A 24,987-nucleotide genomic window follows, 5' to 3' on the forward strand; every position below is an offset into this window, starting at 1 on the left:
ATTTTCCTAGGGGTTTTAAACAAAGCCCCAGTGACTGAGCAGGTGAAATTGAAAAAGGCTTGACTTCTCCCAACATGCTGTTTGGTGAGCCAATCTGAAGCATGGTCACAATGTGCAAAAGTCTGGCAAAGGGGCCTTTGTGGCTAGGGAACATGGGCGCTGTAGTCCAAACAGAGCTGGAAAGCCCCCGTTGTGCAGTCCTGCTCTTGAGGCTCGTGAGAACGGCCCCGGGATCTTTTTGCACTCGGTGCTTAAAAGAGACGGACCACCACTCGAAGCCTGGATGGGATTAACCTGACAGCAGTCTGTCTCGTTCATCATTACTCTGAAAGGTGGGATCACTCGAACCCTGCGGACACTTTGAGCGCGGTGTAACTGCTGACCACCGACTCTCAACAGAAGGTATGCCCTTTGCATCACAACCTCCTCTGTGTGCCGTATCTCCCCCTAAACGAAATAGGGTTGTACACCCCCACAGCCATGAGCGTTTGTCTTGAAAGGGAAAGAGAACCCGGAAATCACACGTCACCACCACCAGAACATTTGGGCTCTTGCCGCTCTGCTTCTTGGTCAAACACGGCCTTGTTTGGCGGTTGCTTGAATAAGTCTTCTGAGGCAGCAAGGTCGTCTTCAGCATCAACCTTACCCAACTCAAATCAAATCCAACCAGCATACTCGGATTCAGTTCTGGTTAAGATTGTGGGGAAACAAGATACAAAAATAAATAGAAAATAAAAAACCTGCTCATTTCATCGCCTTAAGGGTGGGAAAAATCAGAGGGCCAAATGTCATAAATATTTATTACATATCAAGGAAGGAAAAAAGAGAAAATAAGAACCTACAGTCCATTTTACAGTTGTGGTCTATGGAACTTCTGGAACAGATTTCTGCCATTATATTCATCTCTGGATTCTCTTTTTCTTTACAGGCTACATTTTGAAAACACAAAACGAGGAAACCCAAAAATAAGTGGGGAGAGGGGGGAACCGAAGACATTATTACTTTGAGCATTTAAAAACAATGGCAATACAATCGAGTTTAAGACACTTGGTGGTAATTTTAACTTTGAGACTCACAGGAGGGTTAGCTACAGCCCAACAGTACAGAATCATTGAAAAGTACAAAACCCCAACAAGAGTAACAGTCAAGGGGCACAATCCAGCAAAAGTGAGGCGGGGCGGGAGCTGCAAGGTAGGGCCGCCTCTACCCGGACGTAACCAGACCTCCTCCTGAGTAAGGACTGTGCTGTCCTGGCTGCAATCCTAAGCCCATTGACTAGGAAACAATCCCACTGAACAGGGCGCGGCTTGCCTCTTGAGTCAATGCACACGGAAAGGGTTGCACATCCCGTTGAAACGGACGGGATGCCCTGGGGAACTCAAGCAGCCGGTTTAAGCCCAATTCCAGCCCGCTGCGCGTGTGCATTTAACTCCGCCGTCAGTTCCAACAACGGCCGATGGACAAACCCAACTTACTGAGTAGCACTAATCTCTGTATTACTGAGTAGCACTAATTAGGAACGACTCTAAAGGGCTCCTTAATTCCAATAGGACCACCCAGGAGTGATTCCGTCCAGATGACAGCCGGCATTCCAAGTATGGAGAACTGGGATTAATGAAATCCAACCGATCCACTCCGACCTGCCTGGATCTCTTGCCCTTCCCCGCCAATTTTAAGCACCAAGTTCCCCACCTGCTCGGACTGCAGCTTAACTTGGAGGCAAGTCCCCTCTGACAGGGGCGAGGCTTCCGGGCAAACCTGCCACGGATCAGTCCGCCCGAGGCGTCCGGTCCCTTTCAGCAGTGGGGGACCGCGCGGGTCGCCCGACTTCTGCTGGATTCTGCTCGAGGCGTTAAGGAAAACAAGCCACCGGGGGTTGACAACAGAGGGGTTTTGTACAAACGGGAGCATCGCCGGAAGTGCCTTCCATCTGGCAAGAGAAATACGTCATAAATAGGAGGAAGTCAAACCTGCAGGAAGTGGCGCCATCCCTTCGTTTCGTACGGAGAGAGGGAGCCTCGCTCTGGCCGCCCAGCAACGTCGCAGGAAATGGAGAGCGGGTTCTTGGCCACCGGCCCTTTAAGCGGCACGGACAGGACGGACATGCAAAGGTAACGGCGATTCATTTTTTAAAAAAGTGATGTGATGCTACAAAGGGGGCCAAGCCCAAGTGCTGGAGGCACCTGCTTGAAGGAGGAGGAGGAGAAGGACTCTGCTCCCGGGCTACTTTGAACTTCTTCGAAACATCGATGGAGCGGCTACTAACCATCGCCCGCCAGCCCACTGTCAAATTTCCAAGGAAGACAGGATAAGAAAACGTCGGTCCTCTGTCACTGGGTCTGAGGCCAGGCAGGTCTGTCGGCCTCATTCCTCTGGCACTAGCTACACCGGACAGAGGATGTCAGAAAACAGAGAGAGAAGGACCGGGAGGAGGGACTGAAGTCAGGAAAAGGGGCAAAGGATAACAGCCCCTTGGGAACAGCCGCTCAGGTCCTAGGACGGATTCTGAATTGTGACTTGCCACCTTATATGTGCCAAGAACTACCAATCGCTACTGGGGGATCCGACCTAGACTCTGTCCCCTCCGAAACACGCCAAGGAGCCCCTCGCAAAAGCTCTTTAATGGGAAACAAGCCTTGAAGAAGTCCGAGGAAATGCCCTGGCTAGCCAAAGAGAAACTCCAGTCGAGCATAAAGAGGCCCAGCGAAACCACACCCAATTCGACACCGATAGTCAGTCCTCACACAGGGGAAGACGCCGACAGCTCAATCAACGGGGAAATGCCTTTCCGCCATCTTAGCTGCCAACGATGGAGGACTGAAAACGTCCCAGCTAAGAGTCTGATCTGGACGGCCCAACAGCCCTGTGGCCGAAGCTAGGAGCCATCCAGCACACACCTGGCCGTCCACACTCGAGCTGAGCTCCTGCACGGAGTTTCCGCCTCTCAAGCAGAATACGAAAACAGCTGCATGGCGCAGGATCTTTGCGAGGGCGTTTCTGCAGGCAGCTGTATCGAGGCTGCTGGAGGAGGCGAAATGGCGGCAGCAATGGCACCCAGTCCCATGGTGTGGAGAGGTGGGACCAAGGGGTCCCAAGGGGCTGTGGGGAAGGAAAGCTACTGGGGCGGGGGGAGAAAGGGAGGAGGTGCCTACATGAGGTTTGCACAGACAGGAGAAAGTTTGCTGGGGCACAAGGAGGGGAAGACTGCCTGTGGCAAAGAGGGGAGAACCAGTTCAATTTTGGAGGCAGGGGGGGTTCTTCACACTTGGCTCCCCAGATGCAAGACCACAATGAAAAAGAATCAGAGAACACTGGCCATGAATCCTTTTATATCACTAGCTCTTCTCCCCTGCCAACTGAGCAAAGAGGCACCTTTTGAAAATGGGGGGGGGGGGTCTCTTTCTTGAGCGGGGGGAGAGCACCTGGCCTTCTCCATCCCCAGCACAGCATCCCTGCAGTGGCTGTGGCCTAGTTTATGTTTCTTTTTTAAATTGTTGTGAGCCCTTTGGGGACAGGGAGCCAAAACAAATCACTGAGAACATTCGTCTCCCGAGATGGTACCAACGCCCAAAATTTGGGGGCCGGCCTCGCGGACTACCTCCAGCAGCCATGACCAAGGAGAGACTATGCTGGGTTTGCTTCCGCTTAAGAGACCCTGCAGTAATCCAGCAACCCTGGGAAATGCTGGCCAGTACCCAGTGCCTCTGCTAGCCGCTCTAACCCTAAACGCAAGCCTTACAAAGCCCCACATCCCCTCCTGGACACGCCTGCTGTGTTCCGCACACACACAACACACCCGCGTTTTGCAAGATCGTGGCTGGATATTCCAAATTCCTCCGAGCAGCACCTGTGAGCTTCCCTTCGCTGGTTTTCCGGGCTGCTCCCACAAGTGGCAAACTCAGCGATGCAGCTTCTACGGGCCAAGAAAGCTACGTGGGGTGACGCAAATGCGAATCCACTAATTGGGCAGGGCAAAGATGTTTTTGTTTACTGCGCATCAAGCCTCTTCAGCGCTGGCCCAAATGCCGGGCGGCTAAGAGCTGTTCTGCTTGCAAAATAAGGCAATGGCGTAAGAGAAGCGACCGAGATTGGACTCATGGAATAATCGGTGGGCAAAGGAGGTAGGAGAAGAGGAGGTGGAACGTGGGACCCGTGGGCAGGATCCGAGCGCTTTGCCTCAGCCCCTGCCCCCTGGACTCCCACCCTAGACCCTCCCCCTTTTTAGTCTCAAGAGACAACACTGCCCTTACCTTTAAAAAAGCAAAACACAAACCGACCCCACGCTCATGAGGACTAGGAACGTATTCGTTTTTTTAAACAAAAGCAAACATTCTACGCTGCACGGCAAGCCAGAGCTCTTGCCCAGAGTTGTACCGTAAAAGCCCCGCTTAGTAGCCGAGGCTTTTGTTCTTTAAGTACTCTAAGATGGCCCAGTCGCAGGAAGATGGCGCCGTTTCCTAATCATTTTAACTGATTCTTAATTTACCTGGTTGGTTGGGTCATTTCTGGGGGTGAGGGCCTGCCTGCCCGTTGCGAGGAGCCCCTCAATGAGTGGAGAATCTCTTGGGCAACTCCTTCCGTTATGGGCACCTCATGGGATTTTTGCCTGTCCTGGAATGCCTCCGAGCTCGTCCAGTCCTCCAGGGTCAATGAGTGGAAGAGGCAAGAGGGGCTTCTCGGAGGACAGTTTGTCCTTTCAAGTCGCCTCTCTTCGTCTACTGGACTTCAGGATGGAGGAGAAAAGAGTTTTTGGAAGAGAGTCAAAATCTGCTAACGCAATACTAGAGAGATGGAGGAGGGGAGAAGAGGGGCGTCGCAAGAGAAAAGGGAACAATTTAATCCGGACCTCTGGCAATGCATATCCAAATACCTAGCACGCCCCCCCACCAAAAAAAAACCACACATCTCTGCCTTCTCCCCAGTTAAGCCATTTATCAGAAGTAACTTGAACCATGGTTAGAGTTAACCAGGGTTCCTTAACCACGGGTCCAAAACTCACATCAGCCTCTGTTTCAGACCCTGGTTCAATAAGACCCTGGTTTAACCACATCACTACTGATAAACGAAACGACAAGCCACTGTGTGAAACAGGATGCTGGACTGGATGGGCCTTGGACCTGATCCAGCCGGTCTGTTCTGAAGGGTGGGATGTGTCCCTGGGAAGGAGAAGCGTGCAATTGGCAAAGAGTCGGTGTCACACTGCACCACTGGCCGGGCTTTCCATCAGGGTAGAAACGGCCACTGGTTACTTCAGAATGGCCTGGCAGTTAGCCAGCGCTCTTGAATCTTTAGAAACAAAACAACTCAACTCAAATTTCTGCTGTAGGGTCATCTTTCCTAACCTGCTGCAATCAAAGCAGAGAGCCAATTCATTATTCACATCCGCACCGTCTCCAACCAGAAAGAAGAGAGGAAGAAAACAAACATTTTATCTACTTTAAAAGCTCCAACCGTATAAAAATAAAATATCTTGGCTACCTGCTACCTTCCTTAGGAGTGAAAACGAGGGTCAGTTCAGTAAGGCCGCAGCCGATTAATTGGTTAATCTATTCCAAACCTTTTTAGTCAATTAACTGGCTAAATTTTATCCAATTAACTGAATTGACTGGGTGGCACATTGCTGTATTTACCCAAATAGAAGACTCCTCTGAATTTATAGACGAGCCCCTTAAAAAAAATAAAACAAGAGGTTAAATGCAGCTTATACCCTTACTTACCCCTAAGAGGACTCTACATTGAAGATGACTCCCCTGATTTCTGACATGGAATAACTTGGGGGAAACCTAGTCTTGGATTCAGGTAAATACAGTATTTTCTTCAAGTAAACCATTTTTAATGTACTTTAAAATATATATATATAAACTGCAAGAGGGAAGCACCGTCACAGAAAAGGCATTCTGTAACCCTGGGGTGGGTGACCTTGACTCTCCAATGGTTGCTGAACTACAACTCCCATCATCCCCAGCTGTAATAAACTGCAGCTGGGGGTGATGGGAGTTGTAGCTCATCAACAGCTGGAGAACCAAGGTTGCCAAAAGCTGGAGAGCCAAGAGGCATTCTGTAACATAAGAGGCATTCTGTAACATAAGAGGCATTCCCAATTCACTCCCACAGTAGGGAATACTCCTAAGACGTTCAAAACCATTGTTTCAGTCACATGCCAATGTATGAAGATTCAACCCATTAGCCAATTAAAAACAATCTGATGAGGACCAACAGCTCTTTAAATGAGGCGGGCAGCGACTCCGAGAAAAATAAGAGCGAAACGACGCTTACACCCGTCCCATCCCACCGGCCAAAGAGCCACACACATCCGGCCTTCTGGAGCGCCCACCTTCTCTGCTTCCGGGATTATCAGAAAGTGTAGTGTGATGTTCCTATACCATACCAAGGGTCATTCGGAACGGGCGGGTGGGGGGGAAGAGAAAAGCGTGGGGTGGGAATGTGTGTGGTGGGTCTAGATTGTCTTCACTTCAAGTCAATGGTGTCTTCGTCAAAGGAAGCCCCGAGCTGGAAGAGGCTGGCCGAGTGGGGACTCTCTTCCCGTGTGGCCGTGTCTGGGTCGGAACTGGTGGAGAAGTGGCGTTCTTCCGAGGTACTCTCGAAAAGGCTGGGGACGAGCCTGCGGGGATGAAAGCAGCGAAGGGACGGGGTGAGGAACTCATAACCCCAAAAGGAGTAAAGCCCTGGAGCATAATTAGATCCATTTAGCCACTGCGACATAATCGAAACAGATGATACTCCCGTACCTTACAGCTGGAACTGGGTTGGCTCGCTAATGTTTTGCCTACAAAACCCTTGCTGCAGTAAACGTATGACAGTCAGTGCGGTGTAGTGGTTAGAGTGCTGGACTAGGGCCAGGGCGACCCAGGTTCAAATCCTCCCTCGGCCATGAAGCTCGCTTGGGCCAGCCACTGTTTCTCAACCTAACCCACCTCGCAGGGTTGTTGTAAGGACAAAGAGGGACCACGTTTGGCGGGGAGGGCAGGAGAAAACCATAGTAATGATCTATCGGTTTCTGAAAGTGCTGGAAATATTATGGACACATAACAGGAGCAACTGAGGACAAGAGGGAGTTACCAGCAGACTTGGGGTAGCCCACAGATACTTTGGTTTCCAAAAAATCTGAAAGGGGGGAACCCCAAAAGGGCAACAACAACAACAACCACAACCACCCCAAAGTAACTCGATGGAATGGAATGTTTGTGGACTCTGAGGACATTTAACAGACAACCAGGTGGGCGGAGCTAATGGAACTCAGCGGTGAAGAGGGTGGAAAGAGGACTTGGGGCGGGTGGGGGGGGAATGAGTGGGAAGTTTCTCCACTTGAAGAATACTGCCACAAGACAGGCAATCCCTTCTGTGGCTGGGGGGGACAAAGGTGTCTAAAAGCTTGGGATAGACCACACAACATTTGGTTGCGGGTCCGTACTCGCAAAGGACATAAATCCTCGAAATCTGACGGTACCTCTAATATAAACAAGGAGAATCAGTTCGGGACCACTTACTAACCCTTACCCTAAAACCAAGATGACCACTGCCCCAAGGCCGGATAACAGATCAATCAGCTCAAACAATGTTTACTCCCCAAAGCAAACACCACTTCACAAACGCCTCTGGAAAGGAGACAGCGTTTGTGATCTCGCGCAAGGAAGGCGAGCAGACCAGGCTGCCAGAACTAGACACATCCAACGGTGCCATGCGGGAGGCCTCCGAACATACCTGTCACTGCTTGTGGACCGCACAGGCTCCGGCTTGGGGTCCGTCTGCTTCGGAGGAACTTTCTTTTGCTTCGGTCCTCCGTCCGGCTTGGAAATCGGCTCACCTAAGAGGCCTGGATAACAGAGAAAGGGAAGGGGTCCGAACCCTTGCAGAAAGGAGGCAGGAAAGCGGGGGGTAATGTATTAAAATAGAGCGCCTGTGTCCATGTGGGTCTGGGGCAGTGAAAGAGTTTACCCATCTGTTGTGATTTCCACAATGGCTTATGGGATGCGTTTCTTTGGCCAGCACTTCTGGTTTGTCCTGGGAGATCTTTGGAGTTCTAGATGCCAGTTTTTTAATTGGCTAGTAGCCATCTAATGGGGCAGTGGGGAAACGTCTTGATTATCAAGCCAGAGGTTGCAGGTTCGAATCCCCATGGGTCTGTTACACAAAATACGGGAAACATCTATATCAGACAGCAGTGATACAGGAAGATGCTGAAAGGCATCGTCTCATATTGCACGGGAGGAGGCAATGGGAAACCCCTCCTGTATTCTACCAAAGACAACCACAGGGCTCTGTGGGCACCACGAGTCGACATCAACTTGTCATGGCTCTGTGGGCACCATGAGTCGACACCGACTCGATGGCACACTTTACCTTTAGCAGGCCCTATATTACCGGAAGAGGAGCAAGCTTTTTCGTTGGCCACCAAAGTATGTGGCAAGCTGATACAATCAGTTTAATTGTTCTGCATTATTCTGAGTCAATGATTGTGTTCGGGAGTGTCCTGCGATTTTCTTATGCCATTGTTTTAACAACCTAATTTTCCGAGTCAAATATCTTATGTATGGCTATGGCTACACAAATAAACTGACCGAGGATTCATTTAAATATCTGTAGCCCACCATCCTGACCAAAAGGGACTTCCAGGGTAGATAAAAATCATAAATAAAAAAGGTAACGGAACAGGAGAGTATCCACAGGACTCTCGCCCATGCCACAAGAGGGCCACTGAGGTGGGGGATGATGGGCATTGTAGTTCAACTACATCTGGGGATCCAAGGCAGAGGACTCCTGCTCTCCAGGCCAAGGTTCAGGGTTCGCGATTCTCTATCCCGAACTACAAATGCTTGGCCCCAGTTCAGAAGAACAGGCTCCAATTTTACGTCGCAGTCCGAAACAAATTCTCTCTCCAGCAAAGGTTCCGGGCGGGCAGGAGAATGGCCTGCAAATCTGTTGGTGGGACTTTGCTGTGCAAGAAAATGATTTAGGGACACAGGAAGCTGCCATATACCGAGTCAGACCCTTGGCCCATCTAGCTCAGTATCGTCTGCACAGACTGGCAGCGGCTTCTCCAAGGCTGCAGGCAGGAGTCTCTCAGCCCTCTCTTGGAGATGCTGCCAGGGAGGGAACTGGGAACCATTCTGCACACAAGTGTAAAGGTGCTCTTCCCAGAGCAGCCCCATCCCCTAAGGGGAAGATCTTCCGGTGCTCACACACGCAGTCTCCCCTTCAAATGCACACCAGGGCAGACCCTGCTTAGCAAAGGGGGCAAGTCATGCTTGTGACCACAAGACCAGCTCTCCTCCCTGAGTGCTTTGGCACTAAGGTGATGTCCCAGGAGAGCTTAGAGGATACAAGGCACTTGGTTGAAGCTAAGCAGGTCCCGGTGTCTCTGTCCACCTGGACGGAATCCCCATGGAGGCCGTCTTGAGCTCCGGGATGGAAATGTAATAAAATGTAATAAAGTAAAGTTCCTGACCGACTTCAGGAGTGGCCCGCACACGGCCAGGAGGACCTTACCGAGTAATTCCTTGCGCGTCCTACTTGCGATCTCCTTGATTTCCATGCGCGACACAGAGAGGGCGGGCGTGGTGGGGATGGCGGCCACCACACTGGGGGCCGGGGCAGTGATGGCTTTGGGGACCAGGGGGGACTTGAGGGGCCGCTCGATGCTCCTGCCCACCAGGTTGCTGAGAGGAATCTTGTAGAGGTTTTTGCACAGCGCTTCGCCTGAAACGAGGGGAGGAAAGGATCGGAGGCCCGAAACCAGGGGAGGAAAGGATCGGAGGCCCGAAACGAGGGGAGGAAAGGATCGGAGGCCCGAAACGAGCGCGAAACGGCCTCACAAATAAATCTGTAAACGTCAGTAGCCCACAGAACCAGGGGGAGGGGGTTACCAGCCGTGGCTGCCCACGTATACCCAAGTTAGCCACTTGGGTTACAGGCTGGAGGGCCTCCCTGGGCAATGAAGGGTGACCACGCAGCAGAGTGATTCTGCCCAATGAGGATGGTCACTGGCAGTCCTCCACAGGAAGAGCCATAAAGACTTCCTGTTTGGGCTGAGCTTTGGCTTTATGGGCTCTTGCCCGGTTTTGACCACCCCCGTCCCAGCTTCCATATGAAAAGGACGGGGAGTCCCCCCCCCCCTCTGCCGGAGACCCCCCCAGGGAGGGAGCACCAGGGCCAACATGGCCGCCATCGAAAACGGCTCAAGATGGGCGGCCTTAGCTCCACCTGCTGTGGAGGCGCCATTACTGGAAGGAGCCGCCAGCTAGCCTCCTCACCCTCTGCTGCTGAAGGAGAGAACACGGGGATTTCGTGGACGGACGGCGTCTGCGGGGAACTGGGTAAGCTGGTCTCCTTGGAGCTACTATTGGACGGTTCCCTCACAGCCGTGGCCGCTTTGAAGTAGATATCTGACTGGAAGGAGGAAGAGGCCGAGTGAGCAAAAAAGGAATTCCTAATCTGCCTAACTCCTTATTTCTCAGCTACCTCTGGACACATACAACTCATATGCAACAATGGGCAAAATGTCCCAATTAAGATATAAAAGAGTCGTCAATGGACTGTATGAATTTTAGCAAGCAAACAGACCTGCATACGTTCGCAGTGGAGAAAAGTTCAAAAGGAGAAAAAACACAAGCCAGTAATTTCTTTTGGTTTTAGAGGAAGCACGCACAAAAAAGAGGCATTCTCCTTTCAGAAAAGAGGCATTCTCCTGTCTCTTTAACCGGGACAGAATGCCTCTTCTAAGACAGAGCTGGCCACCAGCAGCTTCAATGAGAGAGAGATTCTAAAACTCTGCTGATCAAATCTGCCTGTATGGACTGGGGTTCAAAACGATTCAGCATGTTTTATTATACTGCCCTTTCTATAAGGATGTTCATATATTACCCCCTTATTGTTGAAATACCTGGGGCAGGTGGGTTCTATACCACACTTCGTCTTTTTGATACCAACCAAGGTAAAACCTCTGCAGTAGCTAAGTTTTGTGTCGCGAGGTGAAAACACAACAAACAAAAACACAACAAACAAACAGTTTGGGTTTTGCAGGAGTAAAACTGTAATAGTTCCGTCGCTGATCTTTGATCGTAAATAAAGTTGTTTCTAAGATAGCTTGGACCAAAAAGAATTGAAAAGTCAACGTTTGCCGTGTGGTTAATTGGGGCCCCGTTTCTGTCCAAGTATTAAAATCAATAAAGGAATTACTGCATCGATCCGAATCCAAGACTTGGTTTCTTCCAAGTTCTTTCTTAAATTCAAGAGCTGTCTTCAATTGGGGAAAATACAGTAATCTAACTAATTAATGGACTCAACGTTCGGATGGACAGGATCGAGGCTTTCCGGCCTCCTTACCCTGGACGCCACCAGTTGGAGCGCCGGAACCACGGCCGTGTGGACGAGGTTGCCGTTCACGACGAGACGGATCTCAATGGAATCGGTAGTGAAGGCCAGAATGTAGGGGAAGGCGCAAACTGCGAGAGGAGAGGAGAGGAGAGGAGAGGAGAGGAGAGGAGAGGAGAGGAGAGGTGTTCTTCATGAAGGAGCTACAGCCGATCAAGTACTGGTGCCATGCAAGCGTGGTCAATAAGACCAGGGGAGAAGGCGGCAGGTTTTCCTGAAAAGCTGGTCAGCTGCCAGCCTCCAGTCTTGTTGATTCGTTTAGACTGAGGCACCCACGTGCCTGGTGGCCTTTGGAAGACAATGAGAGGACAGGTCTCTGCCCCGAGGAGCTTGCAGTTCAAAATTTGACACCAAGCAAGGCAACAGAGAGGAAGATGGAGGGAGGTACATGGGAAGCTGCCATACACGGAGTCAGACCCTTGGTCTAGCTAGCTCAGGATTGTCTGCACAGACTGGCAGCGGCTTCTCACAGGTTGCAGGCAGGAGTCTCTCTCTCAGCCCGATCTTGGAGATGCTGCCAAGGAGGCCAACTTGGGACCTTCTGCCTGCAAGCAGGCCGGTGCTCTCCCCAGAGTGGCCCCTCCCCTGAGGGGAAGATCTTACAGATCTTATGTGGTCTCCCATCCAAATACAAACCAGGGCAGACCCTGCTCAGCAAAGGGGATGACTCATGCTCGCTACCACCAGGCCAGCTCTCCTCCCTGCGTTCTTACCAATGGCGTAAGGAACCTGATTCCAGCTGAAGTGGAAGTCGGACGCCGATGCCTGGACCAAAGGCGAAGCCCTGTTGAAAGGGCACACTTTGCGGTAGTAGCAGACGTCTGCAACGAGAGACACTCATTGCTTCGGGCAAGAAGACAAGGCAGGCCTCAATATCAAACACGGCAAAGGGGTCTGTGGAGAAAAGGACTAGGGTTCTTTTAGAACCAGCTGTTCTGATGGCCCCGGCTCCTGTGCCATTAAGAGAGCTTTCCTAATCCCCCCTTTTAAGCCGGCTAAATCCAGTGGCCATGCCTAAATCTCGTGGCAGTGAGTTCCACAAGCAGACCACGTACCAACCCCAATTATGCATCAACCCACCTGAACTCTCGCAGCTTGGGCGGAGCGCTGTGTGGCTAAGGAGGCAACCTAGTGTCTCTTCGCCCTCATCTTGAGGCCATTTTGACCCCCTTCTCTCCCCCTCCTCCAGGCCAAACAAGCCTTCGGCCCGTTAAAGCAACCAAATCTATACCGAGGCGGGACAGGACCGAAGCCGGCCCTTGACAACGCGCGGGACATTCAGGCCTGCTCCCTCGGCGACGCGAACCGACCGTACTTACAGTTGTAACACAAGAGGAGGCCGGCTTCTCCGTCTTCGTACACATCTATAGCTGCAACAAAATTAACCTGCAATGATAACGGGCAAGGGTCGTGGGCGGGCTAGAGGCCAAGCTCACGCCAAGCTCTTCGAGAACAATTCAGCGCTTCGGGGCCAGCAGCGGGGAGACGTTCCCCCTTGCCCCTTCCCTCATCCTCACCCGCTCGGTAAATATGAAATATCGCCCCTGCTAACTGAGCAACGAGACGCCTTTTAAAGTGGCCATTCTCTTACATTTAGCAGGGGGAGGGCAACTGGCCCTATCCGTCCCCAGCACAGCATCCCTCCAGTGGCTGTTGCTGGTGTCGATCTTGCATTTCTTTTTAGATTGTGAGCCCTTTGGGGACAGGAAGCCGTCTTATTTAAGTATTATCTATTCCTCTATGTAAACCACTTTGAGACCTTTGGCTGAAGAGCGGGATATAAATATCCGTAGCAGCAGCAGAATTACCAGCTCCTGGGATCTTCCACTTGGCTGTAATTCTATCCAGTGGATCTGCATCCTTGACAGCCCTGTACGAACTTCCCCGCCATGATCCAGAGTTGGACGTGGCAATTTAAGCTCTCCGTCTCCCCCACCCCCCGAGCCCGAAACTTTAGACCACGCCACACACTTGACAACATCGTCACTTCTGATGTCATCAACACGGCTGCAGATCGGATGACATCACCAGGGGCAGAACGAAGACGGAGTGCCTTCCCAGAATGCCTCTCTGCCACTGGCTTTCCTTCCTGCTTACCTGGCAGCGGCAGGGAAATTTGGCTGGAGGGTTCTCTGCGAGGACACCCCCCCCCCCCGGAAAACTGCCAGGGGCCTTGGGAAACTTAATTTCCCCAGGATGCCCACGGCCTGGGAGTAGATATCAGCCACCCGGAAAACTGTCATTGCAATGGATAAGATTTTGGGTTTAGGGTGGGCAGGCTGGCTTTTAATGCAAGCTGCAGAAAGACTTTCGGGGAAATGGGGCTTGCTTCATAATGCAGTGGAGAGCATTCGACACCAACCAAGGTTGTATTCCGAGCCAGGTTATTATGGACATCAGGGCAGTTGACAACACTGCTTCCTTCAGAGAGACGGAAGCATCTTGTATTTCCCCTCTTTATCCTTCTCCTTCTCTTTCCCCACTTTATTGGGGGGGGTGGGAATCCCTGTAACAGGGTTTCCCAGAAGTTGCTGACTACACCTCCCAGCATCCCCATCAGCACAGGCCGTTGGCTGGGTATTATGGGAGTTGTAGTCCACAACGTCTGGGAAATGCAGCTACGGAGAACACTGCCGCAGACCTTACTTACGGTCTCTCCTCTCTAGCTAGCAGCTGCACAGAAACAAAGTTTGCACCAAAATATATACAAAATGCACAAGTCTGTATATGTTTACAGACCAACAGAGTTTCCGTTGTTTATCCAAACGGCAGCTTTTCGTTTCCCCCAGGGATGTGAGAGAGCTACCCTTTAGAGTCTGGCAAATGGAGAGTCTTTCTTGGAACTGAAGAGTTGTTTGATGGGTTTTTTTTCCTTTGGGATATTGTGAATAAATGGACCGAAAACGACCCGAATGCATCTGGTGATTTAGTACTGCGGGCAATCACGTGCTGTGATGATGCAGAAACCACAGGATCCTGATGATGAAGTTCTGTGGCAATGAATACAGCTTTTACTTGGAGGACTTTTATTTATTTGTGCTAGCCCCTCTAGAACCTCTCAGGAGGTTATGCTCAAATATTATTATTATTAGATATTAATGTTTATGTGTTTTATAATAAGGTTTCGTGTATTATTGTATTTCTGAGTTATTTATCCATTTTTGTGAATTGAGTTTATAGTAGGGTTCTTTTGGCCCTACTAGTATTAGTATTAATTTTATTATTATTATTATTGTATTTGAATGAGTTAGTGTCTGTTTTTATGGTTATTTTATACTAATCGTTCCTATGAATACAAGTTTGTAATTATGTCAGCCTGGGTTCTTTGGGATTCTGTCTTGTGCCATTCTGACACCATTAAAGCACATTCAAAACTGCGGCTTGAATGTTGCTATTTTAGCAAGCAGGGAGGGAGACAGACGGATCGTGCCCACCGACCTTGACAGCTGTCCCGAGAACCTACCCTGTTTGCCTCGACTTGATGTAGCCGGTAGGATTCCCCCGTGCTCTCGTCGATCAGGTCGAACTGGTGCCGGTAGGCAACGCAGATCAGGTTGTCGTTTTCTCCCGTGGGGCCGTCCACCAGCGTCATGACGGCAGGCGGGTCGGACAGGCAGATCTCCTGGGTCCCAAACAACATCAGATTAGAAGCGCGGGGGGGGGGGGGGGAGGCAGGTGTTGTGGAAGCCCAGACAAGGGCAACTGAGAGAGAGGAGCCCACCCTTAGAGAGCTGCTGCCGGTCAGTGTAGACAATCCTGAGCTAGGCGGCGCAAAGGTCTGACTCCGTACTAGGCAACTTCCTAGGTCCCTCCCGTCCTGGGTTACCAGCGCCTTCTCGACGAAGGAATGCTAAAGCATTTGAGGCTTCACATACATACGCCCCCTCTTTTCGTTTCAAATCTATCCTAGAGCAGCCAGCCAAGACTTTCGAGGTATCTCAGGCTAGGAATCTGGCTGGGAATCTCCCTCCCCTGAAATTCCTAAACTGCCTGGCTGCACCCTCCTGTTCCCGAAACACGGAACGGCTCCCCAAAGGTCTCAGGATCAGGCCTTTCCCTGCTTGCCTGGAGGAGCTCAACAATCCAGAAGGGCCCTTCTTCCCAGGGGCGGGTGGGGTCAGGGAACTCTCTGCCAGTGCTTTACCTCCAACCTACCCGGATGTACTGGAATTCCTCCACGGGGGACTCCGGCTGGGGCGACCCCAAGGGGGCGCCGCCGAGGCTCTCCCACGCCTTGTACTTCCGCGTGATGAGCAGGAGCTTGTTCCGGATGGCCGCGATGACCCGCAGCTCGCTGCTGTGGTGAGTGTTGATGGCGTACAAGTGGCAGCCTGGGCAACAAACGCGGACGGGCGTCAAGCCAACCGCACGGTGCGGGTGGGGAGAGCCAGGCACGGCTGCCTCTCCTAAGCTGGGTTTGCCCCAGTTTGCATTTGGAGGGGCGACCGCATGAGATCCCTGCCCGCCGGAAGCGACTTCCTTTAGGGCAGGGCTGCTCCACTTCGGCCCTCCCGCCGAGGTTGGCCTACAACTCCCATAACCCCCGGCTATTGGCCACTGCGGCTGGGGGTTATGGGAGTTGTAGTCCCAGAGCAGCTGGGGGAAGGCCTGCTTTAGAGGATGGGGCTGTAAGCTTAGTGGCAGAGGATCCGCTTTGAATGCAGAAGGTCCCAAATTCCGCCCCCGGCAGCATCTCCAGGGACTGGGAAAGACCCCTGCCGGAAACCGTGGAGAGCCGCTGCCAGTCAGTGCAGACAATACTAAGCACGATGGACCAAGGGTCCGACTCAGCGGTCAGCAGCTTCCTATGTCCCTACATTCATGGTCCACAACGAGGCGTGCCCAAAACGAGGACTGCTGCAGCTTCCCCACAGCACAGCACTATTTTCGGGAACACAGAGCCAACGCCCCGGTGCCTTCACGAATGCTCACCTGAAAGGCCCAGACAAAGGGTCTCAGCTCAGTGAAGAAAGCCCCAGGCAATCACAGCACTGGCTGAGATCCACAAGAGGGTCACATGGGGGTACCCCGAGAGGAGGAGAAAGACCCAAGGAGACAGGACAGTCACAGCAAGAAAGGAGGCTCAAGGACCATCCCCAAACGCCGGCCACTTCCACATCACCTTTGGTCTTCTCCAGCTTGTTCTCGCGGCAGTCACACTTGCTCCGGGCCTGGTTCGCCTCGATGCCTTTCCTCACCGCGCTCAGCCGGAAGACGAGGAGGCGGGAGTCCTTCCCTGGCAGGTGGGAGATGGGAAGACATGGGATGGAAGAAAGGGTTCTCCAGCTTTTTTAACAGAAGTACTAGCAGCCCTGCTGGATCAATCTTGGCATGCCCACGGCCCATCTCGTCCAGCATCCTGTTTCCCACAGTGGCCCACCAGACGCCTCTGGGGACCCCACAGGTGAGGGCATGCCCTCTCTCTCGCTGTTGCCCCCCCCAAACTGGCATCGTGCCTCGGAGGCTGGAGGTGGCCTGTAGCCACCAGACTAGTAGTAGCCATTGGCAGACCTGTCCTCCATGAGTTTGCCCAAGCCCCTTTTCAAGCCATCCAAGGGGGTGGCCATCACCACAACTGGTGGCCGAGGTGAAATCATGCACTGGGCAACGAACTGCCTTTCGCCAGTCCTAAATCTTCCAGCAGAAAAATTCATAGTGGTGTGCAATGTCCCCTGGAAGAGGAATTCCCAGATGCTGATGACTACAATCCCCACAATTCCTAGCCAAGACCACTGCAGCCAGGGATTATGGGAGCTGTAGTCAACAACATCTAGGAATCCCTCTTACAGAGAACACTAGCGGTGTGAGAAAAAGAAAGAAACTGTGTGTCTCTTTAAAATCAATCTATCATCCATGATTGATGGGTGGATGGATGAAGTGCAGGCAAATCAGTATCATCGCTTAGCAACCACATAAATAGATAGATAGATTCTCTCCAGGATCTATAATCCATAACGTTCACATACAGCTTATCTGTGCTGTGGTTTTGATGCAATCGCTTTGCAGGACGGCACTGTGGTGGTTCTACCAAAAAGGAAAAGAAAAAAACCCAAAGCAGTGCTTTTAATTCTGAAAAGAAAAACCATCATCGGCTTGTGTCGGGCTTCCCCACCTGGACACCTGGAAGCAATTCTTATTGCCCCACGAAAGCAGCAGTTTTCATGATGGGTTCTCTAGCTAAGACACAATCTGCTCAGTGTAGGGGTACCCATTGGGCACCCACTGTCTCCCCCTAGTGGTCCACGCACAGATTCGCAAGCCTTTTTCCTCCTTTGTAAAAACGTAACACATGGCCGAGCCTCCATGTTCAGAGACAGCATACCTGCGAAGCAACGGCAGAAAAGGCCTGCGGGACCTCCCACCACCACACCACAGACGGCAACGCCATTGAAATTCCGATTCTGTACAAGGTTCCCCCCCCCGTCTGTCAAACACCTCCCCCCGCTTTTCTATCGCAATCCTGCCGGCCCGGAGAAGTACCCCAACCTACGCTCTGCCCCTTACCTTTGTCGGCTCTCGTGATCAGAAGGTCCAGGGTTTCCAGAACGTGCATCTGCTTGACTTGCAGGGTTTTATCAAAAACTGGGATGGAAGGCTGACCGTCTGGAAGAGAGAGATTGAGAGCCCTTGAGGGGGTGACGGGGCAATTTGGAGGGCCGCGGGAAGGATGGCGCAGACAGGAGCAGGCGCTTGCAGTGGCCTAAGAATGGAGGAAGAGGCTCAAGCTGTTGCCCAAAGCTGGGTCTGCCGTGTTCAGAAATCTTACCAGATTTCTGGCTGAAAAAATATAGAAGAACTAGGACTGGCAGGGTTTTTTGGGGTTTTTTTTGCCAAGAGTTGTGAAGGACACCCACATTTCCCGGGAACGTTCAGTTTCAACAGGAGAAGAGGCTGGGCGGGTGATGAATGGGGGGCAGAAATGTTGGGCCGGCTTTGCCGATTTCAGCAACCTGCAGATTAAAAAATGGCTGGGAAGTATCGAAGAGATAGGGAGTATCAAGTCAGGCCAGGGGCCCAGCTCGCTCAGGACTGTTTTCGGGTCAGGGGTCTTTCTCAGCACGAGCGGGAGCTGTCCGGGATTGAAACTCAGACTTCCTGCACGCAAAGGAAGCTCTTTCTACTCAGTTACAGCCTCATCTCCAATCTGAACCCTCATCTAGGAACCTAGGACGCTGCCATCTACTGAGTCAGGCCACTGGTCTATCTTGCTCAGTACTGTCTACCCAGACTGGCAGCGGCAGGCAGGAGTCTCTCTCAGCCCGGTCTTGGAGATGCTGCCAGGGAGGGAACTTGGAACCTTCTGCTCTTCCCAGAGCGGCTCCATCCCCTGAGGGGAACCTCTTACAGTGTTCACACTTCTAGTCTCCCATTCATATGCAACCAGGGCAGACCCTGCCTAGCTAAGGGGACAAGTCATGCTTGCAACCACAAGACCAGCTTTCCTCTCCTAAAAATATCTCAAGTACAGAGCCAGGAAAGATCTTAGGGAATATAGGAAGCTGCCATATACTGAGTCAGACCCTTGGTCCACCTAGCTCAGTATGTCTTCACAGACTGGCAGCGGCTTCTCCGAGGTTGCAGGCAGGAGTCTCTCTCCCAGCCCTATCTCGTTGGAGATGCTGCCAGGGAGGGAACGTGGACCCTTCAGCTCTTCCCAGAGCGGCTCCCTCTCCTGAGGGGGAATCTCTTCCAGTGCTCACATTTCCAGTCTCCCTTTCATATGCAACCAGGGCAGACCCTGCTTAACTAAGGGATCAAGTCATTTCCCACTCTGCTGACCTCCGTACAGAACTGTGCTTTTCTCAGTGGATAGGAACATAGGAAGCTGCCATACTGAGTCAGACCATAGGTCCATCTCGCTCAGTATTGTCTTCACAGATTGGCAGCGGCCTCTCCCAGGTTGCAGGCAGGAATCTCTCTCAGCCCTATCTTGGAGATGCTGCCAGGGAGGGAACTTGGAGCCTAGATGCTCTTCCCAGAGTGGCCCCATCCCCTGAGGGGAAGATCTTACAGTGCAAGACCACATCTTACACATGTGGTCTCCCATTCAAATACAAACCAGGGTGGAGCCTGCTTAGCAAAGGAGACAAGACATGCTTGCTACCACAAGCCCAGCTCTCCTCCTCCATCTCCTTGGGAAGGACTGTACAGCGCAGATCACATTTCAGGTCAATTTGCGAAGCGTGGCCGAAGAACAACGAAAAACGTGTCCCTCCCAATGCACATGTGGGAAAAAGGTTCAAACGGCCGTCCACATGGTTTTACTTCTGCCCAGCCAGGATGAGACACAAGATGGTCAGATCGGCACAGACGAGCAAGCTGGGACCAACCGTCTAAGAGCAGGACGCCGACGTCCGTCGAGACGAGCAAGGCCGGGCCCCAAGAATCGGCACAGATGATGTCGTGCGGGAAGGCGCTGCAGAAACACTGCGACTCCCAAGGCTACGGAGAGACATGACCATCCATTGGTGAGCACACAAGGAAGGGGTCAGAAGGGGCGGCTAAGCAAAAGAGCCAACTCCGCAACACTCCATGGCAATCTTCCCTTCAAGAGGCTGCGGAGGCAGAAACCTCCCGACATCTTAGTGGGGGAGGCCTGATCCGGGCCTTTTTGCACACCATATGAACAAAAAGGGCAAGTTCTGGACTGAAAGAAGCCAAGTTCTCCAACCTGCAGGTATCATGCAAATTGAATACGTTGGCATTTGGGGGTGGGGAGCGATTTATTCTGGTCCTGCTAGCCACCCGAAAGGGCACGGAGCTTAGCAAGGCACCTCCAGATTATTCAGCCCCCCCCCAATCTGGCTGTTAAGAGGTCAGTAGACATTAAGGACTAGAAACTTGCTTTAAAAAAAAAAGGCTTCCATTTCCCTGAGATTTTCCAGGAAGTCGAAGGGTGTATGTGTGTGTGTGTGTGTGGTTTCCTTTAGCCACCACCTCAGCTGTTTCTTCAAGCATGCAGTTTTCTATACAATCACTGCAAACCCCAGAGACGAAAGTTTGGGTGGTATATGTTAAACAAACAAACAAACAAGTATCTATTTGTTTGTCCAACTGTGATTTGCAACGGCGTGGGGGAAACGAACACAGGAGAAATGGGGAGAAGCCGCCTGAGAAGGTTCTCTGCGAACTCCAGTTTCTCCCTGGAGCTCTCTTTGAAAGTTTCACCTTGGGAACTGTGGACCCAACCCATGCCGCTTGTAGAACGGCTGGCTAGGAGCAGATGCCACTGCACCACGCCATGTGAGGAGGCCCAACCCATGGTGTGCAATGTCTTGCCGGGCAGTGACGCATTCAGGGCCGGGTTTGCCACCTCCCTGGCGCTGTCCAATCAGGTCTGGATAGCACAGGCAATTTGCTTCCAACAGAGACTCTGTTTCCCACAGCAAGCATCATCAAGTATTTATTGCGGGCCACGGCCAGCCAACAATTACAATAATCAAGAGTTACGGGAAATAGGCCTTAAAATACTCCGAGACGAAGCCATAATGAACGATACTGAATAATACAGCCAGCAGACACCATCCCGGGCTTTTCAGCAAGCAACAGCCCTCCAAAACGGGTCAATTCACAACAATTCACTCACCTCCTTTTTACAGAGGCTCGTGCTGGCCAGAACAGCTGGGGCGTCGCCTTTCACAATGGTTTTGAGTTTGAGCGCCTGTGTTGGGGGGGAAGAGAGATAACTGACGAAAATGCCAGCTAAAACCCAGAAGGGGCTCTTATTCAACCAACCTCAGCCATAAGGGAGCAAGCCAACGAGAACGGCAGAGTCTGGAGAGATGCACGTACTTTTGGTAACACAGGAAGCTGCCACCTACCGAGTCAGACTACTGAGCCATCCAGCTCAGGATTGTCGGCACTGACCGGCAGCAGCGCCTCCAAGGTTTCCGGCAGGAGGAGTCTCTCCCAGCTCGGCCGTCTGCGTGCCCGGCAAATGCTCTAACCACTGAACTACGGCCCTAGCCCATGAAAGCATCTTTAGTGTCAGTTTTTATTCTGTTTCAAGGGAGGTCGGGAATCCTGCTAGAGTGCTTGAAGTTCACAAGTCACCCCAGCAGAAGAGCGATCCCTACGGCTGAGTTTGCGTTTGGGAGAAGCACCCTCCAGGACCGTGATCCCCTCCGCCAGGTCCCGGACCCGCCCCTGCCTCGCACACCTGGCCAAGGCGCACAAATTCAGCCTGCCGGGCCTCCTCTTTCTTCCGGGCCGATTTCGGGGACTCCGGTAAGACGTCGCTGAAGGATCTCCTGTTCAGCATGTTCTGAAACAAGCCAAGCCGTTATTTCCGTTATTTCCGTATATCTAAGTTCTGAGCAACACGTTGGGCGTCCCAGAGGCAGCGAGGGAGTTGCGAGGAAGAATATCCCCGTCCCGCTTTTCCGGCAGGGAGTTCACAAGCCGTACTTTTACCCAGAATGCAATGCCCCCATGCCAAGCGTGTGTGATCGGGACAGTGTGTTGGGAAGGGGCATTGCATTGTTGGGGTAGGGGGGAGAAGCCCAAGTGGCAACCAGGCCTGGCAGAAGCGATAGGCCCTTCTGGGAGTTCTTGGTTGCCACCCGCTGCTGCGTGGCAACGCTGAGCCCTCAAAGGTAGCGGCAAGGGTGGGACCCCTAAGCAGCAGCCAATCTTCACAGAGTGGTTTTTTGGGTGCTCCGCAGACGGGGAACTTTAAAATGTATTGATGGATTCTATTTAACACCTTTCTGTACTGCCCCAAACTCACGTCTCTGGGCAGTTTGCAATACAAATGCAATGAAAAGAAAATTAAAAAGACACGAAAACCATTTAAAAACCTAAGACCTATTAAGATCAAACAGGCGCTGGAGAAGCAGCGCGTACCTTATGGATGTCCGGCATGAGGTCCTGGTACAAGGAGCGAATGAGCATGTCCAAGGTCCGCTGGCGTTTCTGCGCAAAGGTGGGCGTTTCCAGAGTAGCCTTCTCCCCGTTGATCACTGCAAGGCCGCAAAAGCAGAGGGAAGGGTCGGCGGTTTGGGAAAGAGATGCAAGGTCCCACCCTCCTGCCTTGAGGCGCCCGAGATTGCCTCCCGGAGGACCAGGGTGGGAGGCGAGAGCTGGTGCAGCACTCAGCTCAATGGCCCCAAAAACCGCTGCGGTTGGGGATGATGGGAGTTGTAGTCCAGTCACCTCCTGGCTACTAATCTTGATGGCTAAAGGATTTCAAGGCAGGATGTCTCCGAATTCCTGTTGCAGGAGAGGGGGCATGCATTCGGAAGGAACATAGGAGGCTGCTTTATACTGATTCAAACGCCTGGTCCACCTAGTTCAGTACCATCTACCCAGACTGGCAGCGGCTTCTCCAAGGCTGCAGGCAGGAGTCTCTCTCAGCCCTATCTTGGAGATCCTGCCAGGGAGGGAACTTGGAAGCATGTCGATGCTCTTCCCCATCCCCTAAGGGGAATATCTTCCAGTGCTCACACATGTAATCTCCCATCCAAATGCAAACCAGGGTGGACCCTGCTTAGCAAAGGAGACCATTCACGCGCGCTACCACAAGCCCAGCTCTCCTTCATCTCTTGCCTGTGGGCTTCCCAGAAGCATCTGGTTCACTGTGCGAAACATGGTGTGGGACTAGAAAGGTTTTGGGCCTTGATCCAGGAAAGCTGTTCTTACATTCTTAGGACTCAAGGTCGGGAACCCCTGGTCTAAAGGGGAGTCACAAAGGCAACAGGTCCAGAGAGAGTTTAGGAACACGGGAAGCTGCTTTACACTGAGTCAGGCCCTTGGTCCAAGCTAGCTCAGGCCTGCCGACTCTGACCGGCAGCAACCCTCCAAGGTTTGAGGTAGGAATCTCTCCCAGCCCTGCCTGATAGGAACATAGGAACATAGGAAGCTGCCATATACCGAGTCTGACCATGGGTCCCTCTAGTTGAGTATTGTCTTCACAGACTGGCAGCGGCTTCTCCAAGGTTGCAGGCAGGAGTCTCTCTCAGCCCTGTCTTGGAGATGCTGCCAGGGAGGGAACGTGGAACCTTCAGCTCTTCCCAGAGCGGCTCCATCCCCTGAGGGGAATGTCTTCCAGTGCTCACACTTCTAGTCTCCCTTTCATATGCAACCAGGGCAGACCCTGCTTAGCTATAAGGGGACAAGTCATGCTTGCTACCACCAGACCAGCTCTCCTCTCCATGAAACCCACACAGCTTGGTTCATCGGTTACTAAATTGTGGGGGACATCTCGCTTGGGTTGGAAAGGATGGTACCCAACTTACATTTCACCAGCAGGAAGTCCCGAAACTCCTCGTGGTCCGTAAACACGGGTGGGGACGGGAGCGGAGGTCCGAAGAGAGGTACGCTTTCTTCCGAAAAGATCTTCAGCCTAGCGGAAAGCACAGTCGTGTTATTTGGGACAGAACGCACTTAGTCACAGGCCAGGAGAGGGTGCCACGTGATCCTAAAAGGAAATAAACTGTGTTCTCAATTTATTATTAATTAATTAATTTTTATTTTTATTATAATTATTATAGAACAATCCATGTACATAATACTTAGTGCTTTATAGAGCTTTAGAAGGAATCCGTCTTCCCACCCCACCCAAATCTGACAGGTCCCCTGTTCTAAAACAGCTTGCAGGCCGGACTGAAAAAGAAAAGGGTGCTCCTGAGAATGTACAGAGTGAATTTCCCTCTGGGTAACCACAGCTACCCCCACCCTGCAGGGATTAGGGAGAAGAGCTTTAGGGTTGAATCCCGGTTGGGTCACCCAGTCGTGGGGGGAAGTTTAGTTTAGTTATAAGTTTATTTGGTCACTGACCGGTCATTGACCAGTGGGGGGAATTCACTCTGCGCGTTCTCAGGAGCACAGTTTGGATTTCCGACATGCAAAAGATGCCCTTGGAGTCCAAGCGCTGGCAGTCCCCGACTAAAATTAAGCTCTGGGAAGAGTCGGGGCTTTTATTTCCCCATTACTGCTGTACTTTTGGGCACCCTGAGATTTCCCTCTTTCATTTTTCTCTGCGCAGTGAGCTTGACTCGTAACATGCCACATCAAACTAATGAATGAACGGTTCCCTCCTGGCTGGCACTCACCTATAACTATCGTTCTGCATATTATATCTCACTAAGGCAAAAATATCTGCAGGGCCTGTCAAGGAAACCAACCCGACACTCCCACGCCAGCGGTGATGGCTTGAAGCGGTTTGCGGGGGTGGAGAGATTAAAAATAAAAAGCAAGGAAAGGAAAACCAAAAAAAAAAAAAAAAAAAATTCAGGTGCAGCGATGGGTTAGAATAAGATTTTATGACAGGAGCCGTCGATTGGGAGTACGTTCTCAGTATGTTGATAGGGCACCGGTTAAGGAAAACTAACCATGGTTAAGTGTTACAACTGCATAGATCCATGAATGCTCATGTTGTTGGTTTTTTACTGTTGATTTTCTTGATTTAGTATACACTGTATAGATAAAGAATCGTGGACCAGTTCATACGATTGGAACTGTAGAAATGCTGTACGGCTCAGTGTGCCCGTCAACGTTTAACCATGGTTTGCGGTCTTAACCTCGGTTGAAATCCCAAATGCACAGCACAACCGTGGTTTCAGGCAGGAGTCACTGCCAAGAGTGGAAGATAAACTC

At 51.7% G+C, this 24,987-nt stretch overlaps 1 protein-coding gene across 3 annotated transcripts in view; it reads right to left on the reverse strand.

Annotated features, from left to right (window-relative positions):
• Window positions 1–786: 786 nt before the first annotated feature.
• The window catches only part of GARNL3 (GTPase activating Rap/RanGAP domain like 3), an 81,581-nt gene continuing 57,380 nt past the window's right edge, over window positions 787–24,987 (reverse strand). For all 3 annotated transcript variants that reach the window (XM_053282041.1, XM_053282042.1, XM_053282043.1), the window contains exons 13-29: window positions 24,444–24,489; window positions 23,628–23,734; window positions 22,237–22,352; window positions 21,551–21,655; window positions 20,978–21,052; window positions 19,722–19,833; window positions 17,896–17,994; window positions 16,514–16,627; window positions 15,547–15,722; window positions 14,855–15,013; window positions 12,711–12,777; window positions 12,105–12,212; window positions 11,344–11,462; window positions 10,272–10,407; window positions 9,508–9,717; window positions 7,723–7,834; window positions 787–6,622 (exon numbers count right to left, since the gene is read on the reverse strand). In XM_053282041.1, coding sequence (XP_053138016.1) covers window positions 6,469–6,622; window positions 7,723–7,834; window positions 9,508–9,717; window positions 10,272–10,407; window positions 11,344–11,462; window positions 12,105–12,212; window positions 12,711–12,777; window positions 14,855–15,013; window positions 15,547–15,722; window positions 16,514–16,627; window positions 17,896–17,994; window positions 19,722–19,833; window positions 20,978–21,052; window positions 21,551–21,655; window positions 22,237–22,352; window positions 23,628–23,734; window positions 24,444–24,489 — 2,015 coding nt within the window. In that variant the 3' untranslated portion in view covers window positions 787–6,468. The remainder of the gene's footprint in view (window positions 6,623–7,722; window positions 7,835–9,507; window positions 9,718–10,271; window positions 10,408–11,343; window positions 11,463–12,104; window positions 12,213–12,710; window positions 12,778–14,854; window positions 15,014–15,546; window positions 15,723–16,513; window positions 16,628–17,895; window positions 17,995–19,721; window positions 19,834–20,977; window positions 21,053–21,550; window positions 21,656–22,236; window positions 22,353–23,627; window positions 23,735–24,443; window positions 24,490–24,987) is intronic.

The sequence above is a fragment of the Hemicordylus capensis genome, chromosome 17 (genome assembly GCF_027244095.1).
Source record: "Hemicordylus capensis ecotype Gifberg chromosome 17, rHemCap1.1.pri, whole genome shotgun sequence".
Taxonomy (NCBI): domain Eukaryota; kingdom Metazoa; phylum Chordata; class Lepidosauria; order Squamata; family Cordylidae; genus Hemicordylus; species Hemicordylus capensis.